A 19,234-nucleotide genomic window follows, 5' to 3' on the forward strand; every position below is an offset into this window, starting at 1 on the left:
GTGCTACTGTACTTTTACATATTTTTCTCTAGCATATTATCACATGGTGATCCACACTTTAAATGAATATTCATATGAATTGAATAAGATATGCCATTTGCACTTTGGCTTGTGTAGCAAAAATTTTTGGCGTAAAATTACTCACCTGCTTCAATATTTGCAGTGTCTACTAAGAGAATTCACTCTAGGTTTTTTTTCTGAAATATGAATTATTCTTTCAAATAAAACAATTATCTTTTCATTATTAAAAAAGTACCTTTTTCTGCAAAGAGTATGTTAAAAGTGAATGTTGTGACAATAAAAGTATGGAAGAAATCATTCTTTGGTGATTAACTTTGCCGTATATTAATAATACTTTATAAGCTTTTGACAATCACATTGATGAATTGTTCCCACACACCTCTTAAGAAGGTACCATGGTCACCCTGAACTAGTTTACATGGATCTACTTATACCAAACTTGGCTATCTGAATGGGGTTTTCCTCTACGTGAGTATTCCTCAATAAATGTCATTGTATATGTTTTGAATCTGTTTTGTCTTCATTTTACAAACCAGAAAGGGAAGCCTATAAGCTTTATACTGCTCATGTTTTGCACCAAAGTCACTACAATAGTTGCTGGTAGAGTTGGAAAGAGATTACAGATTTACTATGTAGCTGCTTTCTCCAAAAGACGATGTTTCTTTCCTTATTTTAGAAGATAGTACCTAAATACTCTTTTGACCTGAATGTGCATGCAGATTGACAGGGAGGACTTATAATGATCTTTTAAAGCAAAGAAGTGGACATAAGGACTTGTAAGTTAAATTTTTGACTCTGCAACAGATTTGATTTGTGACCTTTGGCAAGTCGCTTAAACTGCCTGCTGCCCCTTTTACAGAGAAGCAAGATGTAGATACCTATATCACAAATATTTTGAAGTTCAATTAATACCTGTAAATCACAGACATGCAGAATAGTAGTGTTTGCTGTAGATTACAGTATTTAATATTTTCTGCTTTTACATAGCTTTAAAATATAGACAAGCACTGAGAGATTCTGCAGACACCTGTTCTGATTCTTCAAATGTTTGCAGTAAATGATGATTTTTAATTTAGAAAACAGTGATAGATTTTAACCATTCAATAAATTGTATAAATTAAAGTAATAGTGGACAAAAATGTGTGATAACTTATGTTCCAGGAATCTTACTTTATTTCAATGGAATGTTAAAATAAAATCTAATCCCATGTTATCAAATATCAAGCTGTTCATTACCCTGGCCTCTTATTATCTGTAAAAAGGTCACGATTATCCCCACTATGAAGATATTTTATAAATATATGAATTTTTAAAAGGAAATAACAGATGTGGACACACATTATTCATTGGTTCCAATTTTGAAAATGTATATGCTTATTTTTAAGCAGGCATATAGTTATAACGACTTCAGTGAAATTGCCATATATCTTTAGAATTAAGCACAGCCATACTTGCAAGATCAGGGAAATAGTTTCTGGATAAGGTGGTAAATATTGAATATTGACACACCATTCTACTAGTGGTTGACACCTTACTTAAGTGAAGACTTAACATTAGATGTTTTGGCAAAGTTAAATTAAACTTCCAGATTTTTTTGCTACAAAGTTTAAATTAGAATTGTTGAATCTTTCTCAGCCTGTATGGTAACTATGAGATTTCCTTTTTTTCCTTTGAAATATGAATGTGCGTTCAGTATTTCAAAAGGATGTTGTTCTTGTACTGATTTGGATCACAGGCATACATGCAGTTGGGATAATACAGTACAAAAAGTGTCAAAATGAGACCAAAGTCAAAAGTATTGTGTAGCTTGAGTGATTGACTATGATATTGTTTTACAGGAAATTAAAAGTGGAGTTCTTTCTTCATCTGAAAGTCTGTAGAAGACTTGTTTTAAATGCTTATCCAACATTTGACCTCTACATTTAGTATTGCTTAAGTATAGATTATTGTAATGCATCTTCATTTTTGAGGTGGCTATGATTCTGTTTTTATTCTTGGATGAATCCAGAATGCCCCTTTCTAGAAAGTATGAAATTGCACATGGATTTTGAAAGACATGAAAGACTATGTCTTTCTTAAAAAGAAAGAGGGGCCTTCCTGGATACTGTACTCTGGAAAGAGTGAAAACAAAAGAAAAAAGAAAATGATAATTGTTTTCTCTAAGGCTATTATCTAATGCGAAAGCAAATAGTCTGACTGAAAAATCAGCTAACAGAAGGGGATTAGAGAGTAGATCTGAGAGTAGCTTGATTTCTAGCAGTGCTGTCTCTTCAGACAGTGATGAGATACAGGCAGAGAAGCCAGGAGCTCTCCAGATGGCTAGGGAAAGTGTTTGTCTTGGGTTACTGCAGGGCAGTCTGGACTCTTAAAGCAGGCAGCCTTGGGAAGGCATCATTAGGGAGCAAGTTACATGTCCACCCAGTAAAAGAGAGAGAGAGAGAAAGAAAGAGTAGGCAGACTGCCCAAGAGGGACTGTGCTTGCCTATTGTTAACATATACTTGACCCCCACTAACCTCCTCACGACACAGATGTCTCCTACCTCTATCACCTCCCACTGCTTTAAGCCCTCCCCCCCTGCACCTGGGTAGTGGAGCCGGGCCGGCTGTTTGCAGTATGCTGTTTGACTTGAGAGGTGGCTGGTAGCAGAGGGAGACACAGGCGCAGCGGCGTCTTTCTGCGGGCGGATCTGCGCAGACACTGCATGGAGCTTCTTTTCCAAGGCAGAGACAAGGCAGCCCTGCAAATCTATGCATCGCCTTCTTAGAAAGAGACACAGCAACACCACCCCTGACACTATACGTTCTCTGGACTCCAGACCACATTTGTCTGCAGCAGCAGCAAAGGACCTGGGTATTCAGTATCCCTACTTGGAGACTTTGCTTTATTTTTGGTTCTTCTCCTTTCCCTTGGAACAAGTCGTCTCTCTCGCATTGATCCTCCTTTCCCAGCAGCTGGAGTTCATCCTCGCCTCGTGTTGACTTGGATCATCTGGACTGGGAAGGGAAGCTGCCTTGCACTGCCTCTTCCCTCTCCCACTCCCTTTCCCCTCCAGCAGCCTGGGCTGTCGGGTCTCCCCCGAGGAGGACGGGAACTTTTATTTGCAGCTCACAGCCTGTGGCGAATGGTGGGAATCTCCGGTCCTTTTCAGTGTAAGTACCGAGGAGGGGACGGGAGCCCCGGGGCGGGAGTAGGGAGGCTGGATCCCCTCTCTCTTAGTCTTGGAGGATTGTTGTAGCTAAAGGGGCTCGCGGCTGAACCGGAGCCGCGGGGAGCGGGGCTGTTGCAGGCACGGTGCCGGGCTGGGGAGGCAGCTCTGCACTCAGCATTGCTCAAAGGGCAAAAGCAAAAAACAAACAAACAGCCGGTTTCGCAGGGAAAGCAGCTTAGAAAGCAAATACTCTTCTCATCTGCCGGATCCCAGTGACCCTGTCTCCATTTAGGATTTGCTCCCCACCCCCCTTCCTTTCCCCGGATCACAGGGCCTCGCCAGCGTGATCTGGCATCCTTCTGGTGACTTGTTTTTCTCTCCCCCCGCCTTACAATCCTGGGATGATGTCGTGCTGGCAGCATCACTCCAGGCTATTTTGCAAGGAAACCCAGTTCTGGCAGTACCCGTCCTATTTCCGCTGCGCTGCGATCTTGCAAATAGATCCGCGTCCTTCAAACGAGGCAGGCGCCCGAAACCCTGCCGTAGTTTGATGGTGCTCATCTGGTGGCCGGTCCAAAGGACGCGATCCCAGCCCATCATTATGTAGCTCCTCTCTGATCAGGCGAAACTCTTCACCCTCCGATGAGCCTGAGAGCTCCGAGTCCAGTCGGGAGGGATGAAGTCCCAAGGAGTCTAAAACAGAGGAGTTTAGCTGGGGTGGGGGGAGGCTTTTGCAACCTCAACTGAGTTGCTATTCCCTGTTGAGAAGACTCCGCTGTCTGTTAATCGAGTCTAAAATCTGTACAGCACGGCTGTGCCGCCTTGTCATTCAAAATGACATAAAGAAATAGAAAGAGGAGAGATCCTGGCACGTAGTGAAATTCTTTTCTACCAAAAAAGAGAGAATGTCAGCATGTAAACTCGCTCCGAAGTTGGAGCAAGAGGGGTGGGAAGGAAGGAGGCAGAGACCGATTCAAACATCCTCCTACGCCCCCACCGAAAAGTTCCTATCTGGCTATTTTTAGACAGGAGTCCTAGTCGCCAGCCTCGGATAAATCAATTTGTAGCAGCTGTGAACATCCACAGATTAAATGGACTAGGGATAGCAGAAGTCAGAGCTCTACACTAATATTAAAAACACAAAGGGTTATTGCATACCAACCCTGCATTTCAGGAGACACATGCCCTGTACCAATCCCCCCTGGCACTAATTGTACCTTTACATCTTTCTTCTCTCTCTGTTACATTGAATCAGATATTAAAAAAAGATTATTTTATCCAACTGATCCTCCTGCTAGTGTGAGATTTTGAAGTTCAGATTATGCCCATAAATCAGTCAAATGTGGGAGCCGAGTAAAATTACTAGCAATTCTTCTGTGAAGTCAAAGAAGTTTGCCATTGTAAGCCATAACAAAATTGAAAGTGAGAATACATTTTCAGTTGTTCGCATAATGCATAGTTGCCAGTCTTTGAATTGTTGTTATTCCTACCTTGAAAATAGGCTACAAAAAGGTGATACAAAAATCACTACTGGTTTGTTATGGTCTACATGTGGGGAAAACTAGGTCTGTTCTCTCTGAAAGTAATCGGTCTGAAACACAAGTATTGTATTATCTTCTGCAAAAATGTGGCAAGTGCCAAACATGAGCCTACATGGATACCATTGACTGAAAGGATGTCTTCTGAGTCTTGGAATGTAGCACCTGGGGTTTGTTCTAGCAAAAATTCATGTACTTAATGTAACTCTGACCCCTTTAACTTTTAACATCGCTTCCCCTAATTAATCTGTCCAGGCCCTAGACTTAAATGGCTGTCCACAGCTGCTGCAAATTGATTTATCCCCTGATGGTGGTCCGAGTTGCTGACCAAAGCAGGATTTTATTTTTTTTTTCATTTTTGGACCAACTAATCGGTGTTGACTTTTTCTCTACTTATATTAGCACATGCACAAATGTTGCAGGTCTTCTAAAAAGCTTTATCTTTTTGGATATTTAATTAGAAACATAATCATATTTCTAAATACAGTATGTTAGAGTTAGGGGTGAGGATAATTTACTGAATATTTCTACCAGGACCATGCATTTCCTTCTCCAGTTTCACATCCTGACAATGCAATGCAAAGTTTAAATAAGCAGCTTTGTTTTTATTAACCATAATAGTTTGAGGCAAGGGGTTTATTCCAATTGAGATGAAAGACATTTTTAGACTTCTGCAACTTTTAAGTTTATACCCAGGTCTTCTGTTACGGCTTTGTATGAAAAGTTTTAGTGAATCTGGCCAAGAGAGATGGTCAAACTGGTTAAAACTGATGCTCAACCTTCAGTGAAGTCTGAAAACCTCATTCAGTTTATTCTGGGAAGATTTCCTTAGGAAATCCAATATGATTAGGGAATTTCCTTCAGTTTGGGTATGTGTTAAGAAAGTTAGTGTGCCTTGTTTACATGTTCTGGTTTTGGAACCATGAATTTCTAGGGCTTCCCTTGAAAAGAAAAAATATGGAAAAGATGTGATAGTAGCTTTCCTTATACCTGCACAGTATTAACATTTTATTGTGTAATAACTACATGTTGGTGAGATCTTGCTAGTATCTCATCATTAAGTCTTTTAAATAAATTATTTGATTATTAAGAGTGTCTGATCAGCTTCTTAAGTTTGAGCCTCTAAAAAGAAATATTATCACTTGGGTGTATGCATCAGTTCCCCCACACCCCCAAGTACAGTATGTAGCTCAACTATACAGAAGTGCAAGTGAAAAAAAAATCTGGTAATATCTGGCAGGCTGAAACCAGACAAGAAGTATTTAAGAGAAGAATACTTCTGAAGCAGAATCTCCACTGTAGTGCTTGCAAGAATACCTAGCGCTGCTTTGTTCCTGAACTGTTAAAATGTTCTAACAGACAAGAAACATTCTGTTTGTAATGGAATGCAGACAGCAGTGTTAGGTCACTGCTTGCTGGCAACTGCTACACAAGTTGTTTTTCTTCATAGGCTTCAAGCTTTTAAATACTTTCCAAAATCTTTTAAAGTAAAACATTGCCCTCTGCCATTTTGAGCACCTTAATGTTAACTCAATATTTGCCTAAATAATAGACGAGTAAAACATCACCCTGCATTTCATCTGTATAGATTTAACACTTTGTATGCCTATGTGAAGCTGGAGTTTTATGCTGAAAGTATTGTTTATAAAGAAAAGAGAAAAAATAGCTCCACCTGGAGTGCTGGTCAGTGGCTAGTCAGTTCAGGACATTCTTTCCTGTCAAATCCTGTTTCCCACTTTTCTGAAATGAACTTCAGCTGACAGGCATTGAGTACAAAGCCTACTTCACTGAGGTACTGTGCAAACTGCATAGCTCTTCATAACTAGGCACTCTAGAAAAATTGGCATCTCCAGTATTTGCATTGGGAGTGAGGGAGGCATGAGAGTTGCAATTGTCATTTTCCTCTTTCAAATACACTTGCCACAGTCCATTACTGTTAAATCTTGAGCTACCCGGAAAAGGATAGGTTGCTTGCTATTTCAGGGGTTTTACATTTTTAATTTAAAAAAAAAAAAGAAACCTTGTTCTTTGTTCTGTGGAAACAAGTTGTCATGCAAAGATCAAGAAGCCTTATCAGCTGAAATAAAACATGAACTTGCCATTATGTAGAGGTTATTTCTCATGGTTTGGTTAAAGACATGTAGAAGGAATTCCTTTTAAATCTGACTTGGTACAAAAATTTGTCCCTTTAGTTAGTACTGTCCTGTAAGTTTCAAATGTTTTTAACTAGTAACTGTCTACAGAGATGGGTAGGAGTTTAAACAAGTGTTGACATTAGGGTTGGGTATATTGAAGTAAAATTTAGTCTCTAAAATAATAGGTCTAGTTTGAAATTACTTAATCCCATTTTCACAAGCATAGAACCTAATGAAATGAAAAGTTTTAAAACCAAACTTTAGCATAAAGCTGGTTGCTTTGGTACATTAAATTTTACACTTTGAATACATTTTTAAAAACTACAATTACTGTTTTCTTGTTTATACTATATTGGACTAATTTAGTACTTTGTTCTGAAATCTGCATGCTACCAAATACAGTGCATTACTTTTGTATACGAGGCAAAATGACCAGCAAATGTTAAGTCAAAGTTATTTTTAAAGGGGAAATTTGATTTCAGAATAAATGATTGCTTTAATCTGAAAGACATTGATTGCCATCTTCATTTTTTTCTGCCATTGATATAAAAGTTTCTAAATAATGTTTAAAGAACAGTGGACATTTTATTAAAGTAAACATTAGTTCAGTATAATGGAGGTAATTGTAAGTGATAAGAGCAGAGCAGGTTATCTGTGTGTTGTTTAAACAGAAGGAGCTATTTTGCACCATTTCCAGTAGCCATCTGGATAAGAGAAGGGTTTGCACCTGTCTGTCCACACTAATTATAGATTAGGGCCAAAGAAATGAAATTTGAGTAGGCTTTCTGCTAATGAAATCCATAGTGATTTTATTGTAGATGTGTTTTGTGTACAGACGGTGATGGCTGGGTTGTGAGTAAAATAAATTGCTGTATGACTATCATATACTTGTAGCTGTAAAGCAGAATACTGCTGCATTAACAAAGGTACTGAATAAAAATGTAGTGCCCCATTTATATTCTAGGCTTCAATTATGGGTTTAACTCAATTTAGTCAAAATATTTCTTTAAAGCATAGGCTTTCAGAGTATATTTCAGAATAAACTTTTTGTTTAATTTTCATTTTAATATACTGACATATAGAAGGCCCTCTGACTGAAGTATTTGAGAAACGTGTGCTTTCTTTAAAAATTGTACATATACACGCGCACAGCTTGTCAAAATCACTCCTTATTCCATATTTTGCTTTAGTGCATGCGCTAAAATAAAGTGAAAGGAGTGAGAAATGCATTCTGCATTGAAAGGTCACATGAATTTCTACCACATCTGTTTATAGTAATTATGAACATAATTAACATAAGAATTACAAGTGAAGTAATGGCAAGCTGAGCTATGAGATATTATGCCATAATAGTCATATGTTGGAATTCTCACATTATAGCACACTAGAATTCCCATATTCAGTGCAAGAAAGAAATTGTTAGATTTTAATCTATTTGAATGCTGCAAAACTTATCTGCCTGGGGCAGCTGGACTTTATGCTTTATGGGAAGGTAACCCATTATTAACAGAGAGTCTGTTCAAATTAAGATTTCTACCCTCCAGGATGGACTTTGAGACAGCTGTGATTATGGAAAGCCACTTCTGTTATACAACTTATACTCTGATTGTATTTATATCAATGTTAAATGCAGCTTTATTTTTAAATGTGAGTATTTGCACAGCAAATTATTACTTTCAAAAGGAACTTAGATTTTTGTCATCAGAAAATTGTGCATCTCTTGTAGTTAAATTGCTTGGCAGACATGCCACTGTAAATACAAAGCATATATTGTAGTTGTGGCAAAAATGAATTGACAGAGCTTAATTTAGTATATGGTACATTATAGTGCAGAAAAAAAGCCAGAATTTCCAAAATAGAGCACCTTTTTATTTTTAGATAGTATTTTGAGAGAACATCTGCTGGTAGAAAATTCATTGGTACCTGGCAGATTGAATTAATTTAATTAACTTCTCTTAGAACACATTGGTAGCTGAAGTCTTGTGTTTCAAATGAGTTGACTAACTTTTCATTTGGCTTGTCTGATTACTTCTAAATATGGTTGTCACACAACTGACAACTATTGTAGGTGGGGGGAAAGGTGGCTCTTTTTGAGAGAGTACAAAACAGACTTAGACAGGTGGTAAATTTCACACGTAAACTTCACATATTATTTTTGCTGTGGATTGAAATGCCCTTTGTGATAGGAAAAAATTGCTAAATTGTTTTCTTTCTTGGACTAAATATGTAGCCAGAACAGTGTATGAAGAACAAAAAAAAATTACCTTGTGTTCTGTCTCATTGATACCAAGAGGTTTTCACATTATTGGATTAGTGGAGGATTTGTGACAGACCCCTTTTTATCTGACATTCATTGCAGTGACACGATTTTCACACACACACACCCTTCCCCCATCTAGGTTCTGCTTTTCACTTTGTATTACGTGTCAAATTCCCTTTATTTATTTTCTTGTGGAAAAACTCTGCTATATTGGCTGAGCAATTCTGGAATGGGTGCTCCGCTAAACAATGCCTGCCTCACTCCACTGTGCTGTCATTGTCCTGAGCTCAGCCTTCATTTTGCTGCTTCCCAGTCATTCAAGAGAAGCAAACTTCCTTAAACCTAGATAATTATCATTATGAGAGAAAACTGTCTTATTTTTAAATCTGAATGTGAAAGCTAGTTTAACAATTTGCTCTTTGTGCAGGGATTCTTGCCAGTTTATCTTCATTCATGCCAGGGTTACAATAGCTTCCAGTTTCAATACCTGATCATGTCCCAGTCAGCTTTTTAAAAATTAAAACAAACCCTGGACATATCTCTCCAAGGAAGCCGACGCATTGGGTAGAGGACAAAGTCATGTTCGCCGTTCCTTTTGGGAGATGAATGCCATAGACACATAGTCAGTGCAGGCAACCTCTGTACTGAGAAGTGTGAACAGTTACATACGCACCAACCAAACTGGGAACAATAAAAACATTCAATGAGCACATTGGTATGTTAGCCTCCACGCTACTTGTATGCTAGCATTGGAGAAGGAACGTGTGCGAACTCCGGAGAAATCAGAGGCAAGGCTGTTTTCATAGGTGGAAAGCACCCGCTCTGGGTTAGTGCAAGGAACGCGCGGGCCCAAGAATTGAAGTTGCTTGGGCAGTCCCAAGCTGGCTTGCGCTAGGACAGCGTGCGTAATGCTTCAGCGACTGAGGCACAAGATGTGTGCGCCTGTTTGAAGTGCTGAGTGTCAAAATGAGGATTCAGCCTTTGTACTGAGGTGGGGGGGAATCCCCAGTTTGACACTCTCAGCACTTCAAGCAGGCACACAAGTCTTGTTGGCAGGCCTTCAGAGAGGGAGCGGGCGCCTCCAGCTCCCCAAGCAGGTGAAGACCCGGCCCTCCAGGTGGTGGGTCTTGGGCTGTCAGGTGGGAGCATCCCTGGTGTACAGCCCGCCCCGCGCTGATGCTGAGGGGAGTGTGGTCCCACGAGGTCCCTCAGCAGCAGCTCCTCTCCCTGCCCGTCTCTCTCACCCCCCCTGCTTATTTTCCTGCCTCCATCTGGGCCAGCCTGATATTGTAATCGCCCCGATGCACGCTGCCTTCCTCTCTCCCTCTCGCGCGCACACAATGTGCCATCCTGACAAGCCTTTGACTTCAGATAAGCTGCGATGTGTGTTTAATGAATACAAAGCCCTGGCCGTGCTGCTGCTGCTGCCGCCTGCGCTCTCCTCCGCCAGAAGGTAATCTCCCTGCATTGCATTTTTGGGAAGGGAGGGGAGGGGGGGCTCTCTTCTCTGCCCCCTCCCTCCCTCCCTCCCTCCCTCCCTCCCACTCCACCAATCTCTCTGAACGATGCAGAAGTCGATAAGAGCCCGGAGAAGTGAAGATGTAACCTCTTATCTTCTCCTCTTAGCTGGCGGAGAATTTACATTTAAAGATTAGCCTGGAGAGAGAAGGGATCTGCCTTTTGTTGCCAGTGGGGCTAGGAGGCATCAGTCCTGGCCTTGACGCTATCTCCCATCACCTCTGCTATTCAAACAGGACTCAGGAAGGTGAGATTAACCCCCAAAAAGGGGCCTTATCTCTAATTGGGTTTAGTTTGGCCCGGTCTGAATGGGTTTAGGGAAAGGCGATAAACTGAGAGAAAGGGGGCGGAGGGGGGGGGAAGCTGGTGAACAATAGATTATTTATTGACTCGACTTTAAAACCATTAGATGGAGGAGAAAATCAGCAGCATAACGACTTGATTAGCCATTTTATTAGGTGAGAATGGGTAGAAAATAGGCTCTCTTAAGGGAGAGAGCCACTGAAGCTTCTGATTGATTTTGAGTGACTTAAATGTTTTATCTCCCTCCTACTTACCCCCTCCAAACACACACAGACCACTTCTGGTTGGAAAGAAGAGCAGTTTTTTTTTGTGCGTCTCTGCCTGCTGATGCTTTGGTAAAGTCAACCCCAACAAGAAATAAATAACATGCTCTTGGGTTTCAATCAGATGTCAGATTTTTGTATTTTTTGAAAACTCCAAATGTGCCTTTCTTGGGAGAGGGAAGGGCAGATCATTGTTGCCATGCACATTTTGAATAGGAAACACACACACATATATATATTTAAATATCTAATTTGTTTAATTGGATATTTCTCAACTTTGGTATTGCAAAAGATGAAGTCACATCCTAGGTGATTAAATGTGTATTTGTAAAAGTTGGATAGCAGGTAATTGATTTGGATTCTTCATCATCAGGTTAACATTATCTGATATTGGTATGGGCATGAATGTAAACTGTATGGATATTTGCACATGTGTGGGTGGTTTAGAAATGTGCCTATTTGGTGTGATTTTTTTTTTTTTGTATTGTATTTCAAATATATACGATTTAAATATTTCTGTTGTTGTTTCACTTCATCAAGTGTTTGTGTAGATATATATATATGATCCAATAACTAAAAGCCTAATTAAAATTTGTTTAAAGACGGGGGTGTGGGGTGGGAGGGGGCATGTATCCTTGTTGACAGCAGCAGATCGATAGGGTAAGACAATAGAGTCCCATTATTTTACTTCCATTGACTGAACATATTGACATTTCAGGTTTGCGATTGCCTCAGTGAGCATGATGAAACACTAAAATTCACAAACCAACTGGCTAGAGTGGCACATATATTACTGTATGTCATCTCTGCCTTCAGGTTACCTTATCACTGAAGCAGAATGGTAATGGATGGCAGCAGAGTATTTCAGAAGGGTTAGGGCTCTATCAGTTAAGGAACTGACACATAGCAGGTCTTAGGAGCATCTTTAATTACACCTAGAATTATGTACAAGGGAAGATCGTTCTTGTTACCTGCTGCTGCACTTCAGAGTTTAGGGGCTTAGAAGCAGGTACTTATCTTTCATATTTTAAATACAAGAGCAGACACTTTAAACTTTTGCATCAAGCACCCAGGTATATTTGAACTGAATGGCTGACTGTAATTTAGATGCTTGCCATATTAGTCTATGATGACATCTGTTCACCACAGCCCTGGTACTTGAGCTCCAAGGCACCTGCTAGATCTATACCTGATATGTAGATTATGCAAGAAAACACAGGAGAATTTTAAAATGTGTTCAGTTTGGATTTTCCACCCCATCCTTTTCTTATGCTAAAGGAGAAAGGGATATATACAGAGAATATTGTGATATTAGATTTTCCTTCTGTTTTTACTCATTAGATATGTGTTTGAATGTGTGCATATATTTATTCTTGTGTATATATATTTATACAAGTATGCATGCACATACTTACAAATACATATATATGTGTAATGGAGACCATATATTATTTTAAAGTCTTGTAGACACTGTAAAATCGAGCTGGCTACAGAATGAAGCCCATCAATGTTAAGCAGATGTGGAGACAGAAATTAATTTAATGCAAAGAGCTAATATGAAAGAGCCACTAGTGATTTAACTCGTTTTTAAAAGTAAGTTTAAAGAAAATGTATTCTGAGTATGCCGTCTACACAACAATTGTTGCCATCAAGTGGACTGCTGAGGCCCTTTAAGATGGTAAAAAGAAAACTAGTCCTGTATACCATTTTCATGAAAATGTTAGGTTTCTGTTTGATCAGCAGGTGCTGTTGAGATGAAAGCCATGTGTAAATTTTCAGAAGGCCAAAAGTGTCAATTCAGAAAAGGAAAGTGATAAGAGAAAATGCAATCAGTTTTCCTGTTTTCAATTTGTGCAGGATTTGAAGAGCTGTTTTGTTAAACTGCTACATCTGCTCCAATATGAATATTGAACTACTTCCACTAAAAATAACACCCTATAATTTGGAAGCCACTGCAATCTTTTGTTAATGCAAGTGGGTTATTTAAAAAAAAATTATTCTGAAAAATCTCCTGCCTAATGTGCATTTTTGTTTATTGGCACTTTTATCTTGTGCAGATAAAAATGGCATTATACAATTAGGGCCTTATCTTTTTGGAATATAAAAATGGTATTGGTAACTAGATATCAGTATATTGGTAAAAGGATTTAACTCAGAGAATAAAATTTTATTTGCAAAAATCATCTAATAATTATTTGAAATCACCAGTATTTATTACTTACCTGTTCCAACAGTACAGTTTTTACTCATTGTGGATAGACTGTATGCAAAATTAAGGGTATTTAAGAAAGCAGAGTATCTTTTGGCTTATTTCACTCTTGTTGTACCTGCAAATATAAGTTTGAGCTAATCAAAGATGTTTTAGCTAATGGGGCTTTCAGAGCAACTCTTTTCCATGCTGAAATAAAATGATTAAATCATGCTTGAGTGCTTATATACAAAAATGTTTGCTTTGGTAGTACTGCTAATCAAATGAGTTTTATTAACATGGAAAGTGCTGCATTGGTGAGGTGAATGTTTCACCAGACATTTTCAAGCAGCAGAAATACTCTTCCTTTAATTTGTTTTGTTTTGGTTTTGGGGTTTTGTTTTGTTTTTAATCTAATGAAAAGTGTTTTATAAGAAGTCTTAATAAAAAAGTGATAATTCACTGTTACCCATACAGAAGGTCTGTGCAAATATTATATGCAAATATATGCAGGGCAAAATGAGAGATTTTTCACTTGCTGCTTTATTTCGTAGCAGGTGCATCATAGAGAATTACAGAGAACAATACATACCTTCTCCGGGCTTTAATGTTAAAATAGATTCTAGTTGTTGAATTCTGATCTATTAGCTAGGAACTCAGTTCCTAGGTATACATGGAGAAAAGGCTCATGGTTTTGCTTCAATTTGGTTTTAGAGTTAATTTTCACTCAGATTGAAGTGACTCATCCAGGGTTACAAACTGATCCATAGATCAGCAAAATTAAAACCCAGTGGTGCCCTAAGTTCTGATTCTTTATTCTGTTCTGAAAACCATCTAATTTTACCTAAAATAAATGTGACTAAATACAGTTAAAACAATAAATCTGCAGAAGACTGATGAGACATAAGATCCACAAATTTATTAATACGTGTCCAATAACACTAACTACTACATCAACAGTCAGATTAAAGAATATGCTTTCTTTGAATCTGTTGAAAATAAGGCTCACTGGATAGTAAATACAAAATGGATTTTGTGCGAGGGTAGTATCTGTGTGATTGTGGCTGGATGTCTTCTGCATATTTTTTATCACTTGCACTTGTATGTGTGCGCATGCATGTCCACTGCCTTTATGTTGAATGATGTAGGTCAATATTATTTAAATTTTTATGCATAGTAAAAGAGACACTTATCAAAAGCCCTACTTATTCCTTACACATTACAAAAACTTAAATTAAATACTTTCCCCATATATCTGACAGCCAGCAGAACCAAACCTGCTTCTAAATACAAACCTTATCTCCCTGCCCCCACCCTCGATAGATCTAACTCCTTCAGGTCCCGCCTTCCCTAGTATTTAACATGCCTAGTTACAGATGTCAATGCATGGAGAAAGAAGTGGAGAACCACAAGACCATCAAGCCTGAAGGTCTGCAGCCTTTACTAGTTTATCATAAATATCTGACAATAACATACCACAGCTAAGCATGACCTAACTTGTTTTGTGTTTGGATGGATGACCAAATAATGGCTTAAATAGGAGTGCTTAGTAAGTGCATAGAACTAAGTTACTTCAAGACATTACAAAATTAATGCCTCAACATAGTGTGATAGGGAAGATGCTGTCTTTCAGAAGGGATTTAAAAGCAAGGTGCTTTGGTCATACCATTTCATGGTACTTTTCATAGCAGATGGGGGTGAGACAAATTGAGGCTTGCCTTAGAGTATCTGCGTTTCTTCAACAGCTTCAACAAAGAGCGCTCCTTTCTTCCTGAAAGAGGAAACACTGCACTATTTTAAAAGATGTTTCCACATTTTACTCCAGAAATGACTCCATTCTGGTGATTTGTGTAAACTCTTGTTGTTTGTATTTCAGTTTCTGTAAAGCAGCTGAAGATATTTTGGGATGAAAAGGTTTCATGGATATATGGAATATTATATGTTCATACCAGGTTTTTAAGATATTAAGCATCTATTTTTATAATTGGCTGGTGCATGGCATTATGATGACTAAGATTACATTTTTCTGTTGCCCATTTTCTGTCTTATCATTTGAAGTCCATCATCATTCAGAGGTATGCTTGACACTAGGCACAAACAAATACAGAAAGACAGTGGTTCCAGCCAGCACTATTACTGCAGGCTCCCAATAGCAGCTTATTTGCCATACACTCACTTGTTACAAGGTGTTTGATTTCTCTCTTATTTTAAGGAGACATCTGATTTAACATCACTTTTCGGTTAGGTAAAATACGTAGACTAGAATAAACCACCATTTACCATACCACAATATGGTACATGATAATAACCACTTAATTTGTGAAGTATCTTTTTAGCTAAAAGAAAGTAAGACTTCACCTAGTGGAGTGGAAGTAATCCAGAAATAGTGGCATGTGCAAATTTTCATTTTCTTTCCAATCCTTCCTTTTCTAGTGACATGGTTAAAAATATGCTTTCAATGAGAACTAAAGAGTAGATATTATAAATTTTGACCACTGCCTACTGAGGTAAATCTATAACCAGCATCAGTTGTATAGTAGCTGCAGGAGGCTTAAATATGTCTACCTATCTGACTGTTAATATATTATTCACAAAAGTAATAGTTATTTCCGCAGAACAGGTTTCTTTCATGATTCATTGTATTTAAGGCTACATTTCTTTTAATGACCGATGATGACCACACAGTTGTCTCCATAGGAGGTGGCTCAAAGGTCATGTTTCGGTTTGCTAGGTCAAAATGACTGTCCACAATAGATTCTTTGCTTGCATACTTTCTTTTTTGTATAACATTCCTTCTTTTGCCTTAGAGCAGCAGAATTAAACTGCTGTTTCATCATTTCATCATGGCAAGTTAGAATATTGAGGGAGAGAGAGAGTGTGTATGTGTGTGTGTGTGTGTGTGTGTATATGCACGCATGTGTGTGCACCTCCCGGTAATGCCAAAGTTTAATGTTCTTTCTGTAAAGGGTCAAATCGGTTAGATTCTTCTACCATGTTTTTCCTTCTTGTTGGCTCAATTGTCATGTCAGTACATTGAAATAAAATGAAATTTGAAACCACGTTAATGGGGTATGTTAATAACTAAGTTGAGTAGCTATGGTATTGTCATAAAATTTCTCTTCAAAACTATTATTCTAACATTTAACACTTGTGCTAGACAGGTTCAAGAAGTGAGCTGCCACAGACCAGTTTGAGCATTGCCAGGGAGTGTATAGAACCAGTGCCAGAAAATGAGATGACTAGAATGCTGCAAGAGAGACTGAATGATGCTACTGCAAAGGCTATTTGGGAGGGTGGTCCAACAGAGTGTTTCTACTGACATCCAGGTGGAGTTTGTTGCCAAAGAGATGAAGTTCGCATACTAGTGCCAGGAACCCAAAACAGCTGCCAACTAGTTAATGGATAATGGCACCTGAGTGTGTGGTATCAAAGGACAGTGGTGCCAGGATGTTGTGTGTGTTGTTATGGTGGCTTTGCTAAAAGTATTTAAGGGTAATGTTATAGAAAGTATTTTAGTGAGTGGAATCAAAGACTTTTAGAAAGCATTAAGCAAAAGCTGTTTCATGACCATACTATTAATTATTTCTAAAGATTGTTGGCAAACCTTTGAATGCTGGAAACATATCTTCTACCCAGTGTCAAACATTTTGTAGGTGAGCAAGGCAAAAATCCTAGTGCTGAGCTTAATTTCTCAGCACTGAGAATTTAGCTGAGTTTTATACATACTTTATGTGCTCAGTGACAAGCAGATTCTGGTGGCTAGGTCAGCAAAGTACATTGATGTTGCAGTTGAGATATTTAGGCCCCAATCCTCAAAGATATTTGGGTGCTAAACTCCAGGGAAAACAATGAGAATTTAGGCACCAAACTGATTATGTTCCTAAATACACAAGTTATGTGCCTAAATATATTTTTGGATCTAAACTATTACACCCCTCTTTCTACCTGCCCCTTCTCTCAATCTTTTTATTAATATTCTAGATTAATTTAGAGTCTGGATCCAGATTAGACCTTAGATGAGTAACCCCCCTTTCCCTTTCCCCTCCCCCTCCCATCCTTTTGCTATGAATACTCAGTTTTTTTAGGAGGCAATGGTAGTTGTTGGTAAAATGTTTTATTGGACCAACTGTGTGATTGGGATAGACGTAGACAAGCTTTTGAATGCAAAATATTCTTCAGCAGATGACCTGGAAATTTTTCTAAGTCTATCCCACCCATGCAGTTGGTCCAGTAAAAGATTTCACCCACAACAGTCATTGCCTCTTGCATAATTTCTGGATTATCATGGCTGCAATGTCACTCCAACACTACCAATATTTTCTTAGGCTAGTTAAAGATCAGCTTGTATCTTGATGGAAAATAAGTGAGCCATGCATTGAATTGTTCACACTGGACTTCCTGTGATATTGGGGATAATACATACTTCAACATTTTGGGTGACCCCTGTTAACTTCAGTAGGGTTTAGGGTTTCAAGTTTTACATTCAGATATTTTAGAAGTACTTCTGAGCAAGCCACAGGGTCTGGCAGATTCCAGAAAAATGTTTGTACAGTTACAGTAAACACAATTCTTGTACTTTAAAGATAGAATTGGTTATTTTCATCTAACAATTCTGGTATGTGATGGTAAAGGGCCCAGTCCCGTTTCTGTTAAAATCCATGCCAAATTTTGTCCAAAGTCTGAAATCAGGCTTTAAAATTTCACCTGTCCTGCAGGGCATGTCCTCTCCTGCAGACTGGATTCCACTGAATACAGAGTTCATAGCTAAATGATGAGAAAAGAAACAATATCCCTTATCTTGGGCAGGTGGAATTTTTAGGGTCCAGGATTATATTAACAACTTGAACGAAAGGATGAAAAAAAAGTCTTTCTTCCCTTACTGTTAAATACTTGTTGGAACCACAAACCTTATTATATGGTAAATGGAAATTACATCATGTAAATATATTTCATTTTATGCTATTCAGGTTTTGATTATTTTTAGTTGTAACTGCATTATTAATATTAGATCTTGAAGTACTTTTCAATGCTGTGTACCCAAGCTTTTGAAATTTCAACGTAGTCTTGATATTTCCAAAGCTACCTCTCCTTGATGTAGCTTTTGTTTACTCTTTGTTCAGTTTTTAATAGTGAAGAGTGACAGCATTGTTGTGTAAACCTCTACAAATATTAGGTTCAATATAGTCTGACTTTGCACCACCAGTAAATTGCATTTAAAAAAATCTTTTGTAACGTGTCCGAGATCATTGAAAGTGCTTTGATTTAAATAATGAAGATCATATCAGTTTTTTGAAGATCTTATAAATTTGGAGTGAAATCCCAGGGTGCTGCTTCAGGTGAGCAGTCTTACTGATCTTATTAAGACTATTTGTCTAAGTAAGGTCAGTTTGCAGGTTTAAGTGGTTGGTCTCTGAATAAAGCTTATGAAGTGCCACAGTGAAACACTAGCAGATGACAAGCATCTCGTAAATTTAAGAGTAATGTATCTAGGCAGAGATTTTGTGCAATAAAATAATTTTCCTACTTTTTTGAAATACTTGCACTTTAATTTCTACCAAGAAAAGCAGCTGTACCATTAAAAGTACAGCACTTCCATCCTAAGGGAAGGAGGTAGCAGGATACTATAATAGTAACTGATTTTTATTTTTTTAAGGGCATAAGTTCTCTTCTTTTCTGTGTGTGATGAGATCAGCTGACAATAGCAGCAGCAACCAAATCATGTTTGCAGCTGGGCAATTACAGTAGACCTTAAGATCTGTGACTGTCAACCATGAACACAGATGCCTTCAAAGTTCTGTTTTTCTTCCATGTGGAAGTCATTGGCATGGAACAGATGCCTTCATTTTGGAGAAACCAGCC

The 19,234-nt window shown here is 38.3% G+C and overlaps 1 protein-coding gene across 4 annotated transcripts in view; it reads left to right on the top strand.

The window, feature by feature from the left end:
* The first annotated feature begins 2,440 nt into the window (after positions 1-2,440).
* Positions 2,441-19,234, top strand: part of RUNX1T1 (RUNX1 partner transcriptional co-repressor 1) — a 141,423-nt gene continuing 124,629 nt past the window's right edge. For 2 of the 4 annotated variants that reach the window (XM_006260369.4, XM_006260370.4), the window contains exon 1: positions 2,442-3,171. Coding sequence is in view for 1 of the 4 variants with exons in the window: in XM_006260370.4 (XP_006260432.1) it covers positions 3,144-3,171 (28 nt within the window). In the remaining 3 variants the exon portion in view is untranslated. Of the gene's footprint in view, positions 3,172-10,729; positions 10,869-19,234 lie in introns of all 4 variants that reach the window. The other 2 variants (XM_014610184.3, XM_019486493.2) reach the window with 2 other exon arrangements.

The sequence above is a fragment of the Alligator mississippiensis genome, chromosome 3 (genome assembly GCF_030867095.1).
Source record: "Alligator mississippiensis isolate rAllMis1 chromosome 3, rAllMis1, whole genome shotgun sequence".
Taxonomy (NCBI): Eukaryota; Metazoa; Chordata; order Crocodylia; family Alligatoridae; genus Alligator; species Alligator mississippiensis.